Below are 21,096 nucleotides of genomic sequence, written 5' to 3'. Positions count from 1 at the left end.
TCCATGGCTTGCATCCCAGGTAGTTAAATCCTCTGAGTAGCTGGAGCAACTTGGCTGCTTTGGACAACGTCTCCAGTAGCCAACAAACTCCATGTTGGTGAAATGGCTTTTTGCACTGCACCTCCTGCTCCTAGAGGTCATATGCTTTAGTTCTGCTCCAACGCTGTAAGCACTGCTGACCCGGCTCCCCCAGCCCGCTGCACCCACAAATCAGAGCAGCAGCCCATAGGCTCTGACTAAACATTTGTTCTGTCATCTCCCTCTGCCTCAATTTTTCCAACCTAAATGTATTTATGGTAACCAGTAAGCACTGAACACACATTTGCTACGTAAAACAGCTTCTACCAATGCCACTCCAGAGGAATTCAATACAATAAAGCACAGAAAGGATGCAACATGGTAGAGAGAATGGGACTGCAGATTGGGAAACAATCTAGTTTCTCTTCCCGGCTCTGACCAACTCAGGAAAGGCCGCGTAAATCCCTGGCCCTCTGTTTCTATGTCTGCTTGGACAAACATAGGGCTGAATTATTTCACTGTTATTCAACCTACAACATGAAATCCCTTTAGAGGTTGTAACAAGTTTTTTTTTTTTAAATAAATAGTATAGAATAAAAAATTCAACACGTTCTCTGAAACTTTTGTTTCCAGTATATATTTTACATACTGGTTTGCATTATAAGATACATTCTTAGTGAATGTCGCAGTTACATTTTGAAAGCCACTGACATAATCTTTTAAGTTCCTATACAGTGGTTTGAATTCTTATCATTTGTTTTGCTCTAAAATTCTCTCAAGACCAGTAAATCACGAAGCATGAAATCACAACTTAATATGGAATGGTTTATCAAAGCTAAAATTTATTTGGTGCATACTCTGTGCTTGCTGTCAGGTACTTTCACATATACTTTTCCTTTAATATGTAAAAGCAAGCATGTGAGGTATTTTACAGGTTAAAAAAAATAAACATAACAAAAAACTACTTCCTTAACTTGTTCAGGGGAAAAGAAGGGTCATAGCATTCCAAATAAAAAGCAAACCAAGTACACAGTCAATTTCCCTTTCCTTTTACACATCCTCTACATATATCACACACTTGAGTATTAGAAGAGCCAATTCAGATAAAAGGGGACCTTTCCTGTAATTTTTGTCTGCAGGTACTTTCAACCTACCAATGTTCTACTCTAAGCATAAGGAACTTAAATGCTGTCAATATCTAAAATAACTGTTAAGGTGATCCAGTACTTCACATAGAAATACAAGCCTAAAAATAGAACTATTTTCCAGAGGCAATTTCTCAACAGAAAAAGGCAACAGTAACAGTTCAATTGTTGAAAATTATTTAAATAATATACCTTTGAGGAAATAAAGTGTAGGGAAAAATTTTCTAAAAATGTAGCACCATACCTCAATCAATGAGCAAATTTCAAGATATGCAAATTACCTAAGAATTATATACCATATTTTTTCAAATAACCTATTTTTATACTTAGAAGTTCAAAGTATATGTATTACATGAAGCTTTCCCTCTAACTAGAATTCAACATACTGACATCAAAGTATTTTACAAAATAAAAAGCCATTTCCTAATAAGCAGTGACCACTGAATTGTTACAAAGAAAAACTCTTTAACATGAAACCATTTTATTCCATGTAAACTCTTCTCAAGAGAAATCTTATTGTGTTACAAACAAGACATAATCTGGTCAAGGTGTGAATGTGTTTGTCGAAACACTTGATCTTCCCAGTGCTTTTCATTTCTTGGCTGCTTCTTCAGCAATCCTGCGAGTCCTTTCTCTAGAACCACAGAACCAAGTACACAGCTCGTAAAGAAACCAAATGTAAAGCTGACTTCGTATTTTTTAAAGTACGCCCTTACCGAATGCTGCCAGCAAAATTAGCATCAAATTACACTTTATAATCAAGTTCTGTGTGGTCAATGAGAAATTTACTGTATGCATACATATATATTTCAATGAATAGACAGTATCAGCACACTAAACTGCATATGGTTTATTTCAAATAATTGCTGGTTTCAGGTATTTAAAAAACCACAAACTCTATGGCAGCAACTATAATACATAAATATTTCTCTGAATGATCATTTTAAAGTTACCATATAATGATGGAATATAACTTAACAAAATACAAATCACATTTATAGCATAAGGCTCCATTTGTGATTGAATGAAGTATCAGCAAATCAGAGAAAAGTATTACTAGAAAAGAAGTAAACTTCAGTTGTGAGGTCAGACTTTATCACGGTTAGCTCAAAAGTGATCTCTTGGTAGCCAGAAGATACAACCGCTCATTTTTATAGAAGTCAAGTTTATTACATTTGAAACAATACAGCAGAAATCCCAAAACTTTACTCACTAAATATAGTTTAATTCTTACAAATCTCCTTTTGAAAATGCAATTCATGTGTATTGCAACCTCAGAATTGTGAATTCAGACGCAAGATGAAGGCAGCAGTCGGGGAAATCACATCAGAGGGCTTTGTCACATATCTGTACAAACTAGTACATGCCTCTTCTGTCTGTGATACCATAGGAAAAAGTGATTCTAAGTATATCCAAGTAAATGCAAAAAAAAAAAACAAACCAACAACAAAAAACATTACTACTTGAGGCAGACCATGCTAAAATATAATTTACAATGATTAATTTGCATTTAAGATGGTTAATAACGTCTTTAGTTTGAACCAATGAAATCGACATTATGTTAAATTTTGCTCAGTCTTTTCTACTAAACATCAGTTCATCTGAGAAGATTGGAAAAAGCAAGTAACCTGATCCCTTTCTTGTTTTGCTTATTATTTTCTCACTCAGTCATACTAAATGCAAACAAATCAATACAGCATCAAGATTTTTCACACATTAAAATGAAGACTAATGGCTTCTGAAGGCAGACTGTGTACCATGTAGTATTTAATAGATAAAAATTGCAATTACCATCAACTAGATTTTTTAAAATAATACCAGGTTTTCAAGCAAAATAAACATTTGATTTAAAAATTCTGCTATTCAAGATACTTGAGCATCTTTTTTTTTCTCTTTGAGATAGATACAGGTTGGGTCTTTTAAAAACTTGAATATGGTAAGAGAAAAAAAAATTCTCAATGCTTTAAAAATGCTTTCTACTCTTATAGAAGTCCATACAACCACTATGCTGGCATGGAAACAGGTGTTTTCTGTCTTAGAGCCACTCATTTTCCCACAGAAGTAGTTCCTCCAAGCAACCTATATAAAGATGTAAATCAGTTCACCCATGATTAAAACTGAAGCAATCCTTCAAAATTAGGGGCAATACACCTCACCCAAAAAGATCCTTTAAATCATTGCTAGCTGAGCTGCTATTGGTCATAGTAGTTGGTGGCTGTGCAAAGTTCTGTGGGCTAAAGAAAGGGTTAGCCTGCACCCCAAAGGCAGATTGTCCCATCATGTTCATCTGTGTTCCCATTACTGAACTGCCCACACCAGGAGACCCTTGAGGAGGTGCAAACTGATTAAGCCACTGACTTGGTTTCTGTTGTGATAACTGGTTCATGCTAACTTTGGGTTTCTGAGGGCCAAAGAGATCATTAAGGGCAGACATATCTGTGGGTCTTTGTTGAGTCTGCTTTCCACCAGCAGGAGCAACCCCCACAGCACTGAAGTTTGGCAAAGCAGAAGGTGTTCCCAGTGGCATCGTGGTCACTCCAGGTGTGCTTGGACTACTGAAGAAGTTCTGGTTTGTATTAACGGGCATGCTGAATCCTGAAGTCTGAAAGCCCATGTTAGCATTTAGGCCATTTGTCAAATTTCTCTTTGTATTATCGATCGGTGTGGAAAACATCATGCCAAGGCCCATGGGAGGAACGGAGGTGAAGGTACTTGAAGCAGAACTTTTAGGGATACTAACAGACAGGCTGGTCAGAGATGACACGTTATTATCCATCAGTGTGTCTGTCAAATCCTTAGTCTGGGGGGGAGAAAGGGGAGAAATTGGGACAACTGTAACAGCATAATCAATAAAATATACTTAAAAAAAAGAAAAAAAATCCTTAGTCTGAAAAACATGAGGGAATTACTTCATCTCCAAGAATTCCAAATTACTTTATAATGAATAAATGCTTGACAGAATATAATGGACAAGTTAAAATTAAGCTCAACAGTCTACACCAAGTTCGCAAACCAAGGCCCAGAGGCCAAATGCAACCTGCCAGTACGTATTTCTGTACGTTTTTTACAAATAAACATTTGTAAACAATTTGCTGCTAGGGAACACTAATTTTGAACTCAAATGAAATATTGTCTCACCTACCTTTCTTAAAATAGAACTGTATTCTCCTCATCAGTAAATCCACATTACAAAAAAGGATACTTTATCATTTTTATATTTTTAACTCTATCAACATTTTGTGAAAAATTTTCTCTATTATTATGTAAGCAACTACAAAATATTCTGGATTTTGCCTCTTGGTGCAAAAAAAAATTTCTATTAAGAAGAGATAACAAAAGAAAATTTCAAGAAAGCTTTGAAGAAAAAGTTATTTCTGAAACCAGTAAGAATGTAAATTCTCTACAAGCAGGGGCACGAATCATCGCCACAGTAACAGCACCTGTAACACTGCCTAGAACACAGTAGGAGGTAAACACTGGTCAGGCCATAGAAAAAATATTCCTAACCAAGTTACAAACTCAACTATAATTGAAAAGCCAAAATTTGAAAATTGCTTTTGTTTAAAAATACATAAATACATGAATACTATGTTCCTGATCATTTCAAAGTGATTAGTATTGAATTAGTACCAGGGCACCTAATATTAAAAAACAACAACAACAACAAAAAAACTGTCTTGTTCATCTAACTTCCTCCATACTGGCAATAAGCATTATCTTGAAACATACACACCACGCAGGCTATTGAGGAGTTGCTGGAAAACCCTTTCTGCCCACACTTTTTAGAAACTGTAAAGTATTCTTTAAATACAAAGTCTGTAAAAGGGTTATACAAACCCCGAAAGCAGATTAAGTTCTTTACTACCTTACTCCTTAAGAATGGTATGCTTAAAAAAAAAAAGAAACGAACTCTGACCTGTTTGACTGGAGCGACAGGTGTGTGCACTTGGGGTTTCAGAGGCTGCTGGCTTTTCAACTTCTGTGCTTGCTCCTGTTCTTTTGCTAATTTTTGTTTTTCTTCAAGTGTAAGTGATGCCTTAAAAAAGTGAAAATAAAAATTGAACTGCCAACATCATAATTCCATTTGAAAAACAGCAAATTTCTTATTTTGTAAAGTATGTCTTGGTATGTTTGACAATACCTGTATTGGTGATTGCAACAGGTAAGTTATGTTTCAAATTAACTTTAAACAAACTGCAGAGAATGATTAACTTTAGGTAGAAACTCACAAAATTTGTGCTAAAATATTTCCAATATGAAAATAATTATTTTAAAACCACTCATTAGAAGCATATTTTTTCAGACAGTGAGAACATGATTAACTGATTTTATTTTATAAAATTGGGAGATTCTTATTCAACCCTAGTCTAGGAGAAATAACCCCCCCAAAACTTGGAATTTACTTATAAAAAGTTGTATATTTATTCTTACATGTTTAAACTTCAGTCACCTTCAAAGTACTCTCCATCTGATGCAGTAACACCTATCTAGACATTTTTCCACTGCTCAAAACAGTGTTTGAACTTTTCGATTTTGATGCCTCTTAGTGCTTCTGCTGTTTTTAGTTTCACTTCTTCCACATTGGCAAAATGTTTCCCTTTGAGGACTTTTTTCATACAGGGAAATAAAAAAAGTTTTCTTGGGACAATATCAGATAAATATGAAGGATAGGGCATGGGGGTTAAGCCATTTTTTGCCACGCCCTCTTCCAACCATGTTTTTTGACAAGGTCTGAACATGGAAAGAGGGCATTCAAGGAATCCATCTTCCTGGAAGAGCGTGGCATACAAAGGGGGGTGGTAATTCTTCTGGGGATTGCTTTTAATAATTTCCTTGCTAATATTAATCATGGTCTTACTTTGTACCCTGATTCCCATAAGAACAGAACATGAGAAGAAAGAGGCTCGAAAAGAGTCAATGATTGATTTTGAGGGAAATTCTGAAGGGACAACTAGGTCTCCCTAGACTATTGAATCATGCCCAGATTGTTTTAAATAAAGTGTTTATAAACCTGAGTAAGAAATTATCCCCGACTGTTCCTATAAAAGAATTCATAAATCAATTACAATAGGTTGAATTATTGGCGGACTTTCCCATGCCTGTTCCTTACCCATAGATACAAAGAGTCTTTCTAGAAAACAAGAAAAAAACTATATAGACCCTTACCCACAGCCCAGGGATACCCCTGGGTAGCATATTAGATTATTGGCAAATTATGGTATCCCCCAAAAGGAGCTAATGGTCTCCAGAGGGTTCCAGATCTCCCATTGCCTTATACAGGAGCATATAATGAGGGTGACATTAGAATGGTCAATTAGGATGAAGTTCAAGTGCCTTATAATAGTCTAAATTTCATGGAAAGGCTAGCTCAAAGCAGACCTCCCTGGTGTTTATTAACTAAGAAATAAAAAGAGTTTACTGTAGCTGAATTTCCTGTTTATCTCTCCTTACCTGTTTGTTTTGGAGATTAAAAGGTGGTGGGATTGTTACATATCTGTATCTCAGGTTTATTGATTTGCATAATTCCAATGAAGTTGTATAAAATAATTTCTTGGCCAAAGAATAGAATCCCCTCTAATGAAATAGCCCCTGAATGTCTAAAAGTTGTTGGAGTAACAGCCCCGCCTTTACCTTGAATAGGAATATATATCAAGTAGAATTAGACAGGCAAAGAAATAAGAAAAGCTGGTTAACTATTATAAATTAAGCACATAGAAACAGTTACCAGGGAGTTAAAGTCCATGGTACATAGAGAAATATTTTAGACAGAAAAGGTAAATAGGTAAGTTAGACATCACAAAGGCCTTATAATAAATTTCCTATAACCTCTATTCAATTTAGTGTATCCTTTTGCCCCATGACAAATTCTGAGAATTTTAATAAACAATAAGACATTCAAACTCTGTACGTACAGCTATTTCTAATTGTCTGATTTATGGCTCTCCTGGTTAAAATAATCTTTGTTTAATATAATTGAATCTATGGGAATTTTTGTATTTTTCCTGGTTACCTTTTTATTAATTTTTTTCTGCTTTACCTAATCGCAAATGTCAATCACTGCTAAAAATGAAAGTATAAAAACCTGCTTGTACTTGCAATAAACGGAACAGAGCATCACTGTCCTCTGAGGCGTGTTGTCGTCTGTCTCCCATCGCTGACGCCTTACCCACCTTTCAGGAAACCCTGGACCTAGCTGCGGCTGGACCACGGCAATTTTTGGTCAAAAACTGCTGACCACTAAGCAAAGTGTGGGCAGGTATGCTCGTAAATCACTCATCATGAAATGGGCAAACACACTGGAAGTTTTTTCAAAAAAATTTCACCGAAGCTGAATGCAGCCTCTCATAACAACGCCAGTTGGTACACTGATACAGATGGCTTCCTAGAACACGCACCTAGTGGGGGAAGCCTGTACTACAACAGGCCCACTCTCCAGAAAATAATCTGGGTTCTTTTGGGTCCCTCCTATCTCAGTCCAAAATTATTTTAGGGACTCATCAAAAGGCCAGGGAAGAAATAAATAGCTTCTTTCACAATGGTTGCATCAAATTTGGTGTTTGTCTTTTTCTTTTATCAACTTAGCTAAACTGTAAACTCACAGAATGTTCTCTTATAGTTTTGTAAACCACAATGTCTAGTAGCTCCACAGCTTTACCCACACAGGTACTCTTATTTGCTGAATGAAGAGAAGAAAACTGCTCTCAGCAGCGACTCAAAATTGAAGGATTTTTTTATACTGGATGCTAACCAATATTTCAATGGGAAAGTATAATTTTATTGTTTATTATTATTTGAAATCAGAAGCAGAAAAGAGGCACAGAAGTTACCAAGGGCTGTGACTGGCAAAGCACACAGCAGAACAAACGGAGGAGCCAGGCAATCTAGAAACATTACCACGTGGGATGCTGAGTAAAAAGCAACTAAAAATCTTAAGTATGTTTATTCTCAACATGGGTCCGCTCGTGATCCAGTGGTAACTTTTACATTTCATAAAACTAACTAAAGAATATTTCTTGTTAAGATGCTAAACACTATTTCCCAACAACAATCTGTTTAGAGGAAGTCCTATCACACATACAATACAAAGAACTGCAGTGAAGAAACGTACTCTTTTATGTTTATTCTGTAACACGTCCTCTTTATGCTCTGCATCACCACTGGTCAGGAGGTCTGCTCCAATACTGTTAAAGACTTTGTCAATCTGATGAAACAGAAAAAAGTCAACTGCTTAAAGGCCATCAAAGAAATTTGTCATTTTACTTCTTGAAGAGCAAAACCTTCCCCTCAGCCAATGAAGCACGATGTCAAACACTTTTCACAAAAACTTAAATAATCTAAATGTCTTCTTACCTGAGACCCAACATTTGTAACTTTTGTCTCCTCAGAAGTATTCATTTGATTTCCTATATCCAAAGATCTGCAGGAAAATTAAGAATTATGACAGAGCAATAAAAAGAAATGCATATTTTTAAAATACTCATACTAAAAATAGTTCATCCACATTTATTAGAACCTAAACAAACTGAACTTCATTCTTCATTCTATAAATCTTTTTCAGTGTTTACTAGTAGTAATGTCTGCCCTCTAAATTAACATTAGTATACAAATCTTTTTTTTTAAACTCAACATTTGAGATTTACTGGAAAATTTACTCAGGATGTCATAAAACCAGGCAAGCAAGGTTTGTACCATCAGTTTATACACTGAGAGAGAAGATATAATATGGGAAAAAGTTGAGAATCTGTGGACTCTTAACAATAAATGCTACAGCCACTGTGACATGGACCCGATCCATGCCTTGCAGAAAACACAGGATTTAGGTTGGAATAAGGAAAAGAGAAGATTCATTTATACCACAAGTACAGATACTAGATATTAAAAATTCGTTATACATTTTTTAAATTATTTTTCAAGGTTTCTATGTTTATATAGTCAATCCACCAAACATAAATATCAATATATACATCACAGAATACTTAGAGCATACAAAAGCTATTCCGCATAGGGGTGGAAAGCTATTCCGTTAGGGGTGTACTTTAAAAGGTATCCTGAAACCATATGCATCCCCCGCTCGGCACTAAGGCAAAGAATATAGCAAAGATTTTATTTTAATAAACTGGCATTCTCCATGAATAATTTTCACCTTTTCTTTCTTTGTATACAAAATGAATGCTCCATAAATGTTTCTGGCATTAGAGAAAAGACAAAGGGAGAAATCAAAACACCAGGGTTTTACAGATTTGAATGCTAAGAAACTTTACTTAGGTACTTAAGGTACTTACTAAGGTACTGGTGCCCTTAGTAATCAGTACCCTGAGTTTACAATGCCAGTCGCTAATGCTAACAAGAGATTTTCTCAGAAACAGAATTTTCTCTATATAGGGAAATGCTAAGCTTATGTCATATTATACTTTTGTACTCAAAAATTACATTAAGATTTTCAGCAATGGTCTATTTTAGCTCAGTTCAATTTAATATGCTGAAAATTTTTTGTCAACATGAAAGCCATCAATTTTTCTAGTCCATATTCTAGAAAATGAAAAATGAGATAATTTTAACCTTATGCCTAGGCCACAGGCAATTCACATGCAGCCTACTTACTTCTGCTGTTCTTGCATTATATGAAGTTGCTCCAGTTTAGTCTTATGTTCAGACTCCAATCTATTAAGCATCTCTTTAATGACGGAAATGAAAGAATTGAACTGGTGTAACAAGAAATAGATATGGTTATAATGTTTCAAATTAGCAACAAATGTTAACTAATAAGATAATTCAGCACATAAATCATAATATTCCCCATTTTTACCCAAATATGACCCATTCATACCATTGATGTCACAAAAAAAGTATATTTAAACTCAGCGTATCATAGCAAGCTTTTACAATATGTTAGTATGGTGGTGATATAATTGATGACCTTTTAAGTTTCAGAAAACATGTCTTCATTAATTTTATATCCTGATTGTCTAACAGCTATTATTCAGGAGTACTATATAAATTCATCCCCAGTATTTATTACATATTGGTTTTCCTAGAATAATCCAAAATTTACCATCTAAATTTGTGCACATCCAGAAACAATATGCTTAATAATGGATAAAAAATTACCACGTATTCAGATTGTTATAAAAATGTTCAGCCAAAATAAAACCTGTTCTTCTGAAAAGTCAAAAATACTATATGTATCTAGTCTAACAATTAAAGTTCATAAAGTAAATCTAACACTATGTCTTAATGTAGTGGTTAAACTTAAATAATTTGTATAGTGCCCTTCAGGATCATCAGAAATAATTTATTTGAATAATACCATCTATTACAGAAAAAAATCTAGAACTGCTTTCTTCCTCTCCCCAAATCTCATAACCATGCCTTTGGGCTGGGTGCTTATACACACACTATTTCCTTAACTTCACAAGTCTTCAAAGTTGGTTTATTAATATTTCTATTTTATAAATGAGGAAATTCAGGCTCAGCAAGAGAGAAAGTTACTTTCTCAGGGACATTAAATAACTGACACGGCACAAGTAGAACCCATCCTGCCTGTCTCCAAAGGTTCGCTCTTTTCTGCTGTCCCTTACACGGCCTCTCACCGAGCTCTACCACCCACTTACCGTTCGTCCCAGCACGAGAGCAACAAAAGTCATGATGTTTCCTTACAATGACCGACTCTCTGATAATTAGTTCATAAAACGTTTTAATGAAGTATAATACACATGCTAACAGAAAAGTATACATATAAGTGCACATCTCAAAAAAATCACAAAATGAATTTAACCAGTAGGCTTATGAAGAAACAGAACATTGGCAACACCCCAGAAGCTTCCTTCTGATCTCTTCCGGTCACTTACCACCCTCTCACCCTGAGTAAACACTAGTCTGGCTTCTAGCATGTAGTTTTGACTGTTTTTGTACTTTATATAAACGGAATCATTCATTACATCTTCTTTTGTGTCTGCCTTCATTTGCTCACCATGATGCTTGTGAGATTCATCCATATTGTTGCATGGAATCAGTGCAAAATGAGTTAGCGTGGGCCTGAACTGTTCTCCTTGGAAAGGCCTATTTATAAGGTTGGCCCTTGGCTGGTGCCCAGGGACTAAGAGGTTCCCACCATTAACCAATGATAGTGGCTCACTGTGCCTACCAGTGGTGTCCAGCCTTTTAGCTGTCTCTGTACCACACTGGAGGAAGAGCTATCTTAGGCCGCACATTAAATACACTGAGACACATAATTACAGAAAATCTCATAATGTTTTAAGTAAATTTATGATCTTGTGTTGAGCTGCATTCACAGCCATCTTGGACTACATGCAGCCCACAGGCCACAGGTTAGACACACTTGGAAACTGTACAAAGAATATGTTATATGCTGAACACCTGCTTTCCTTCTGAGAATCTGGAATTTGAGTACATAACAGGCAGAGGGTGCTACTTGATCAGCTCCTAATAAAAATTCCAGGCATGGAGTCTCTAATGAGCTCCTCTGGTTGGCAACATTTCTCACATATTGTCACAACTCATTACTGGGGAAACAAGGCACATTCTTCGTGTCTTTAGCAGGAGATGACTCTGGAAGCTTGAGCCTGATCTCTGGCCCCCACTTTGCCCTATGAGCCTTCTCCCTTTGCTGATTTTGCTTTATATTCTTTACCACAAGAAATCACCCATGAATACGACTACATGCTTAGGCCTGTGAATCCTCCTAGTGAATCACTGAATCTGGGGGTGGTCTTAGAAACTCTCCCTGAACATATGTTGTGGTTGTGTTTTGCTGCACAGAATTTGCTATTTTTTAATCAAATGCTAAAAATATATTTTCCTAAGCTATAATAATTTTTGTATAATCATAACACACTTAGATAATTTTCAATCAAAACTGACAGAAGAGGGCAGTCTTGAATTAGGAACCCTGTCCATAAACTGAACAGGAAAATAGACCACTCCAGGTTAGACCATGCTAACTATTCTAAAATACCAGAAGATATGAAATCAAAGTATTTCTGTTGATGAAAACAGGCCCCTAAAAAAAACAACAACCATAAAGCTGAAGAACACTAACACCATATTTCAAACAAAATTATGTATTCTAAATTAAGTATTTGGGGATATTTTTAAACACTCTAAATCATAAATATAAGAACTAAGAACAGAAATGATCCAGACTTAAAAGACTATCTTGAACACACAATCGTCCTATTCTTCCCCAATATTCACTGAGTCTCTTTTTTGCCAATCATAACTTTAATCATGCCATATAAGATATGAAGAAACTCTTATGCCAAAAACGAAATTCTAAGAACACAAACTTTCAGAGGCTAACCCTACCACTTCCATGAAGTTTTGGATCTGATTTACATCCCATGTTTCTCTAATTCGAAAGCTCCATTAACTCAATACTCTCCCCTATGCCCAGAGCTCTCCTGCTTAACTCCCAGCTTTGCTCTAATTCACTTGCAGTCCTTAATTCCGAGTCTTGCCCGCTTATCTGTTCCCGACACTCTCAGTTTAACAGTAACCCCTCCGAGTCTTTTCCATCATACTTCATTAAACACCAGTTCTATGATGAACAAAGGGTGTCATTACTCTGTACCTCAAATTTTCTCTCAATAAATATTTTTGTTTCTGGCACTGCACTAACTGCCGGGGATATAATGAAGAGTAAGCTATAATAACCAGCCTTCTAGGAGAGCCAGGCACTTAAGCACATGGTTGTGATAACTACAGTGATACGAGTTATGCATAGAGACAATTCTATAGTAATTTTTGAACATTTTACCCCTTTGCTCAAGCATTTACCACACCCTTAAAATTTCAAATACCTAAATCACCTAGGTATTTAAAATCTACCTTTTCTAGTCTCAATTTATCCTTCTCCCACTACTCCCCTATTGTACTACAGGCATTGCTCACTCAAACTGGATTATTCATTCCCAGTGGCAGACAGACTAGAATGGTTCCCAATTATCCCCTCACTCTGCTACTCATACCTTCATGTAATCCCTCATCTTTGAGCATGGGCAGGACCTGTGAGGTGCTTGTAACCAAGAGAATATGGCAAAAGTAAATGGGATGTCATTTCCTTGATTACATTATAAGACTGTAAGTTTCACCTTTCTAGCAGATTCTTTTTCTCTCTCACTTTGATAAAACAAGTTGCTATGTTGGAGAAACCCATGAAGCAAAGAATTGACAGTGGCAGCCAGCTAAGAGAGAGCTAGGGACTGAGTCCACTAGTCCAACAGCCCAAAAGGATTCCCACCCATAACCATGGGATGAGCTTAGAAACAGACCCTTACACCAGCTGAGCCTTCAGATGAGACCCGGCCTTTGACTGATAAGAGAAACTAAGCAGAGAATACTTGCTCTGGCTTTGCTGACCCACAGAAATTGAGGTAAGTGCTTGTTGTTTTAAACCACCAAGTTTGGAGTGATTTGCTATGCGGCAATAATGAATACACACCTCACACACATTACATTCATATTTCTTTGTTCATGTATACTTCCCAGCCTCAAATGCGAAGTAGTCCCAAATCCTACACATCTTTCCACATCCTCCTTATTTACTGTCTCCCAATGAAGCTGCCAGTAACCCATCCTTCCATCTCACATACTCCATACTTCGAACCCACAAGCGTTCACTTAACTCTGACATATTTTTCCTTGTTTTACCAACATTTATAAGTAATGTATTTCTATATTTAATGCCAAGAAACAATGAGCTGAATAAATTGAATAAAGCACAAAATTACTCCTACCTGATTGAGGTTAAGATTATTTTCAATACTCAGAGGAATAAGATGAGGCAATACTTTGCCAGCCAGCTGCTCTTTGGTGATTCCCAACTTCTTATGTGTGAAAGTACATTTGTAAATGCCTGACAGAAAAGAATAAGAAAAACTGTACAATTTAATATCACAAATTAGGAAAATAGTTCATCTACATGAAATCTCTTGATAATTAGTATAGTTACAGAATTTTCCTTATCAGTGCTTAGAATATGGATCAGAACGATTTCAGCTCCATCATCACTTAGATTTACACACCATGACACATTTACCCTGTATTCCTTTAGTTTAAGAGCACCTTTAACAACAGTGTAACATTAGAAGCCTATCAGAACTAAGTACAGTTCTTACAGTGCAACAATAAGGTTACAGAATGCCTGCTACCCTGAAAACATTTCAGCATACATTTCAGACCTCTCATTCAACTGGAGACATCTATTTCAAAGTGTGTAAGTATACTCCTACACATTTATTCACATCTTTAGCCAATGACACTCAATATATTTGAACCATAGTAATTTAAACAAACTCCACACAATCCTCCCCTATTGTCTCACCAGTTCACTGGGACCTCGAGACTCTGCTGGTTACACCTATTCCACAAAGTCTTCATTTGGTCACTGAGCGCATCTACTCCTCATTCTCTAACTGTTTCCGTGTTGTAAGAGTTTTGTATATAATCCAAGGCTTTAGAGCATACCATTGCCTATTATTCTCCTGTTAATGTACATGTCACTTACTTGTACATACTTAAAGAATAACTTAACTGAGAACTTACTGAGTAAGTTCAAATAAGCATTTGCTAGGCACTATGCTAATTACTTTCTCTTCAGTTGTCTCGCTGAATTCTCATGACTCCCTCCATTTATAATGATGTTATTTTTATCCTCATTTGATACATAAAGAAATAGACCGGGACTAGGGTTCTTTCCACTATGCCAAACTCCTTCTCAAGAGGACTAATTTCTTTGAGCCCAAAACTTTCATACCATGCCCGAAAGCTCTACATCTCGAGAGGTCCACAATAAATTACTTGCTACCATTCCTGCAAATATTTGCTAAGAACTTTCTATAGACTAGATACTACAGTGGGTGTTAAAAATAAATGGCTGAGTAATACAGTTTTTCTTCAAAATTAACAAAGAACTTCAAATTTAGTAAAAAGTGAACTTTTTATTGTTTCTGTGATTCATTAGTTGTGCCTGCTTCTATTAGTATAGCAGAGCCCTAGCATGTCCAGATTGGGACTCTCATAGCTCTAACTATTTACAAACAATTTCAGAGCTTCTTAACACAGTAATCTGTAATTATGCTAACATAATAAAATGTGCTGTAAGGCTAATATGCTTCATCAGCAAATCACTTAACAGTGAAATGGAGTGGTTAGGACTTAAACATACCTAAATTGAAAACCAGCTCTATCACTTATCAGTTGTGTAATCTTCAATAACTTCACTTCTGAGCCTCAGTTTGCTATTGTAAAAGAGAAATAATAGTACCTATTTCTCACTGGATTTTGGAGAGGACAAAGTAAGATAACATATAGAAATACTTAGTATAGTGCCTCTTACAAACTGCATACCAAATGAACATTAGGTATCGTTATTAAGACTAGTATCGGTATTTCAAGTAGCTTTGTTTGCCTCTCTTTTTTGGTACCATTTTACAGGGAAAACTATATGCTATCATGGTGTTTGTGAAGTAAGGATTCCCAAATGTCTTACTCCTTTGTAAATGTCAAGGTTCTACTGCTTTTGCTAAAATTAACACATAGAAAATTTATATCATGGCACTTATCCCATCCTTCTTCAATTACCGAATGCTACATACAATACATGAGAGTACAATGGTTCTATAGATTGAAAAATTTATTTGCATGACTAAAACAATTAAGCAGTATCAAATGATATTAAGTTTTCAGCTACCTAAAATCCCCATGAGGACTGCGGGTTCCTTGGATGGAATCTGTTGTAAGAAGGGCAGGATATCATCAAGTACAAACCACTTATCCAAGTATTCCAAAATCTTTCCTAAGCACACTAATGAATTTACACGAACCTATTAAAAGAGGTAAATTGCATTAGTCATTGAACGTCTTTACAATCTAGAACAAAATATTTACGTGTGAATTTAATCTTCATATAGATACATGTTAAAAATAACCCAAGAATAAGAGGTTGAAAAGCTCTCATCCTTTCTTAATATAGGAAATTCACATAATTACAAATGCCCCTGACTTGTTTCAGAAAGATTTACAATGGCTTTACCAGGAAACTAGTTAGCTAAAGCTAAGGAATGACTTTAATTTTTGTATTATTTTAAATGAAGTGATTAGGATCTGAGAAATTTTACTCTATGGTTTACTAAGAACATTTCTTTGGGGATATCTGAATCATAAAAAGGACTGCATTCTCCCACCAAGTAATCAGTTTTACTGGGCTTCTACTATTTTTCTATAACTCAGATTCAACCCATTCTTTTAATTTTTATTGTTTATTCTATTACAGTTGTCCCATTTTTGTCCTTTTGCCCCTCTCTACTCAGCCCGCCCCTCTCACCCACAGTCAATGCTCTCTCCACTGTCCAGGCCCATGAGTCAGTCACATGTGTTCTTGGACTAGTCCCTTCCCCTTCCTTCCACCATTCCCTCCTCCCCCTTCCTCTCCTACAGCTATCAGTCTCTGCCCCATTTCCATGTCTCTGGTTCTATTTTTCTCGTTAGTTTACTTTGTTCATAAGATTCCAGTTGCAAGTAAGATCATACAGTCTTTTGCACACTGGCTTATTTCACTTAGCATAACAGTCTCCAGTTCCATTCTCAGGTTCAATTCATTCTTTAAATATTTAATAACACATAAAGAGAATCTATATTTGTTCTAAATGAAGTTTCTATTTCTAAATATATCTTTAATACAGTTATTAAAACCTATTTAGGAGGTCTTTTATCAAAATTCTATCATTCATTTGACTATTTTGATGAATATTTCACACTCTATTTTTTCATCTGGAATTTGTTAGGATAAAATACTCAGCCAGGATCACAGGAATAAAACTCCACTTTTCAAAAAAAAGTAAACTAAGAAAAGCAGAAAACAACTTAACTTACAAAGCACTGTATTTCTGCAAGAAAGATGAAAATTTTTCCTGAAAAATAATGTATAGCTTTTCTGAAACTCAAACACACAGGGTATTATAAATTCAAAATGATGTCTAAAGGCTAAACTTGCTCTTAGTTTTATAAAAGAAATCACTGCATTCTTTGTGTGCATGCTTATGTGCGCACACACACACACCATAAAGAGAAACTGGAAAAAACATTTTACTTTTACTTTCTTTTATGATGTATAAAATATTGCTCATGTAAATCATGAATAGAGTTCTTAAAGCACTTTACCTAACTGTGAATAGAATTTATTTTTTTTCTTTATTTTCAGGAAAGTTTATTGCAATATAATTCTAACTCATGATTCGTGTTTCAAGAATTTCCTAGTTAGATCATTTAAACCTTAGAGTCTATACCTATGAATGCAATTCAGGACCTCACATTTGCCACTCCAAAGGTAAAAGCACTAACTGTGACATAAAATGCAAACCCATTTCAGTTACTGTTCTAAATCCATTCATTGTAACTCCTCATAAACAACAAGCCTTTAATGGCTTGGCTGGCATCTTAAAAAGGAATATAAACATCCTGGGGCATTACAGATCATTTAAATATCCACGCTTCCCATCTCACTCTGGAACCACAGAACTGAACTAAAACATCTGCTTCGAGCAATGTATGCTGCCATGAAATACGGTATGGCTTATGTGACTTTTTAAAGGGCATTTTGAAAAGTAATTTTAAGCTATATTATTGCCACCTAGTTTGAAATTTAATATTAAAATTAGAAAATTTCAGAGAAGTAGACTTTTTAGTGTCGACACTAATTTAATGTCTTTCATTAAAGACACTCGGAGAGGTAGAGTGACCTGCCCCCAGGGCACAGGGATCATTAGCAGCAGAGTCAGAATAAAAACTCGGGTTTTTTAACTCCATTTCATACATGTTCATTTCAGTAAACAATGATTTTCCCCCCTACTTTAATGTTGTTTTCTACCCACAGCCTTTCTACCACAAAAATAAAAACCCTAAAACAACAACAAAAAAAACCCATGAACGAAAATGGATTAGATGGCTGTAAGGTAAAGTCATGTCATTTAAATTGTTTTTGCCTACAAATCTATTAAATTACAAATATTTATTTTTGCTTAAATTCACATTTCACCAAAAAAGAAAACGATGGATGAGATCTCCAAAGAACTATCTTTACCAAATGCAAATTTAATCGATCAGTTGAAGGCAAGCCATTTCTCCCTTTTTCTAAAGCTGCTATTTGAAGAGAGTATTCACTGTTACTTCTGTAAAGAAATATCGGTGAGATAATTCTTATGATTTACAGTTAGAGAAAAGGCTGGGGACATTTACCGCCTCCAATATGAGATAATGAGAACTACGCTGTTTATTCTACCTCCTTGACTACCAAGTAACTTAGTATTAAAATTCTGTACTCAAAGAAGGCAACTACCCTTACCATAGATTTTTGAGTACAACTATTTCCCCCACTTGTACTCGTATTAACTTATTGTTTATTGCACCCTTTACTTTTTTGAATGCAGGCAAGTAAGTGAGGTATAAAACAAATTAAGAGTAGATGACTAAAAATAAAGGCAGTTTATAAAAGGAGTCATTCAAAAAGCTTTTAGGCTTATACACCAACTTAAACTCTCATGATTAGTTTAAAACTACCAACAAATAAATTGAGAGTTAAAGTAGAAAAGAATTAAGAAAAAGGAATTACTCTCATTTTCTACTGATGCACTCAATAGGGAATAAGATCAGGGATGTACACTGTAAAATTATGTATCAGGAAAAACTATAGCTATTGCTTACTTTTATAGTACTATACAGGTTACCTAAAGCCACAATATGAACAAACCATAAAAGGAAAATTATTTAAACCAATGAGAAACAAAAGAAAAACAAACATTAATATGCAATTACTTACAGCAAGGGAAGATGTTTGTAGACATGCATTTTTAATTCTTGGTATCAAGGCATTTTTCATGGATGGGTAGTCTATAAGATTTGCAAAGGTTGGAATGATGTTTAGACAGAGTTCCTATTAAGAAAATTAATTGGATCAATCTTAGGGACTCACCTTTTCTCTCACATATTAAAAAATATTTTGCATTTGTATGGCTAACTTGTCACATGGTATAAAATAAACTTTTATGTATGTTATATCATTTGGTCCTTTCAGCAACTATTTGAAAGAATAGTTACTTTCAGTTTTCAATTTTACAGATGAGGAAACAGGCTCAGAAGGCTTACTCAAAACCATACTAGATCATAAAACTAGCATATGGTACCAAAATTCCCTGATCTCATTCTAATTTCTTTCCCTAATAACACGATTCTTTATTTATTTTTGAAAACAAGAAACTTCAGAACACCTAAGTTTTGCTATTTTGCACAGAGAGGAAAAATTAAAAACACAGTCATGTAAAACTATTCCACTTAAGGGATTTCTCAGTTGTTACATATATCCACCTGATGGGATATAATGTGAACATTTCAAAAACATATTTTAAAAGGTTGTTTAATAATATTGGGGAGAAAATGCAATAAGACACTATTACATACTCCCAATTTTTAAATTTTGTATGCACACGTGTCTGTCTACAGGCTTAGAAAAAAAGACTGGAAAAATATACCTAGAAATGTTAACTAGGCATCTCTGAGAGAAGATTTTAATTTTCTTTATATTTTTAAGTACTTCTAAATTCTGAAACTTAAGCAAGTATGACTGGTAGAGACAGGAAAAGTTATTTAAAACATTCTTGTTAACTAGTGCCACGACATAGTGTAAATAATTGAAACTGGTAACTCTGAAGGAGGACAACAGGAAAAAGGAGGATGAGTGATGATGAGTGGATTAAATAAAGGAAAAGAAGAACAATGGCTGAGAACTAACTGGCTGAAGAACATCTCAGATACCTTATGAGGGTCACAATGATCTTTGTAGCAAAGCACAGAAGAGATTACTAAAGAAAATGGAAGTGTCAATGTGTATCAAAGAAGAAGTTATTGACAATACTTGGTAAACTTAAAGACATTCATTTGTCGTTAGCAGAGAGAGAAACCAGTTAACCACTAAGACTTTTGCTATCAAAATACTGGGAAGCCTTTTATTTAACTTATTCCCAGATTTTCAAAGGGCAGATATAAGGGAGTTATAAGTTTGTATCCACTCAGAACTGTAATAATTGAGCGGCATCACTGAGGATAAGATATACAAGCTACATTTAAGAAGCCATTTTCCACAGAGGGGAGAGAATAACCAAGAGTGAGCAGTCAGGGAGATACTGTGCTCCTCTTACCAGAGGAGACCTCCTTAAAAAGATGTCTTTAATTGATGGGGGAAGGCTGGCGAGGAGGCAGAGAGAGAAAACTATGATGTATAATCTAGCAAATTACAAAGAGGCAAAGCTTGAATCATGATAAAATCACTCAGCAAGAGGAGGGGAGAGCTCTCTCCATCAGAGAAGGTAGCCTGAAGAACTGAAGAACAGGAGATTAAAACTGAATTTCAGAAGTTACTTTCTAGACGTGTGCCTGCGTGAAGCTTGAGGAAAAGATTTTTGTTTCTTGCTCTTGCTCTAGGATGGGGCTTCAAACTCATTTTCACTGGGGGCCACAGGAGCCTCGTGGTTGCCTTCAAAGGGCCGAATGTAATTTTAGGATGTATTAATGTAACTACTCCTTAACAGTTAAGCAAGAGCTTGGCACCGCTGCCGCTGCCAGGAAGAAACAAGGTGCCAGGCCGGATAAAACAAGGTGTCTCCAGAAGGCCAGATTCAGCCCACAGCCCTTGTTTGCCACCTGTGCTCTAGGACACTCCCAAAGGTTAGACAGGCTTTAACTTTATCAGACTCTTACCAAGTAAGGTTGATACTAGTTAGCTGGACTGGTGATTAACACATATTTTAAATAATGTCATCAATGTTGGTTTAACTATTTCAGTAAGATACTGGCTGATACCAATTGGCAAAATGAACTCCCTTATAAAGAAAAATGGCCTTTGTTATGTCATTCAGCCTTCTCT

The 21,096-nt window shown here is 35.5% G+C and overlaps 1 protein-coding gene across 6 annotated transcripts in view; it reads right to left on the bottom strand.

Annotated features, from left to right (window-relative positions):
* Positions 1–839: 839 nt before the first annotated feature.
* Positions 840–21,096, bottom strand: part of SCYL2 (SCY1 like pseudokinase 2) — a 58,303-nt gene continuing 38,046 nt past the window's right edge. For all 6 annotated transcript variants that reach the window (XM_028531641.2, XM_028531639.2, XM_036019458.1 and 3 more), the window contains 8 exons: positions 18,997–19,110; positions 15,874–16,006; positions 13,919–14,037; positions 9,765–9,865; positions 8,514–8,580; positions 8,272–8,364; positions 5,080–5,199; positions 840–3,963 (listed from right to left, as the gene is read on the bottom strand). In XM_028531641.2, the coding sequence (XP_028387442.1) occupies positions 3,316–3,963; positions 5,080–5,199; positions 8,272–8,364; positions 8,514–8,580; positions 9,765–9,865; positions 13,919–14,037; positions 15,874–16,006; positions 18,997–19,110 (1,395 nt within the window). In that variant the 3' untranslated portion in view covers positions 840–3,315. The remainder of the gene's footprint in view (positions 3,964–5,079; positions 5,200–8,271; positions 8,365–8,513; positions 8,581–9,764; positions 9,866–13,918; positions 14,038–15,873; positions 16,007–18,996; positions 19,111–21,096) is intronic.

The sequence above is a fragment of the Phyllostomus discolor genome, chromosome 2, assembly GCF_004126475.2.
Source record: "Phyllostomus discolor isolate MPI-MPIP mPhyDis1 chromosome 2, mPhyDis1.pri.v3, whole genome shotgun sequence".
NCBI classification, from domain to species: domain Eukaryota; kingdom Metazoa; phylum Chordata; class Mammalia; order Chiroptera; family Phyllostomidae; genus Phyllostomus; species Phyllostomus discolor.
This window is presented reverse-complemented; position numbering and strand designations above follow the sequence as displayed.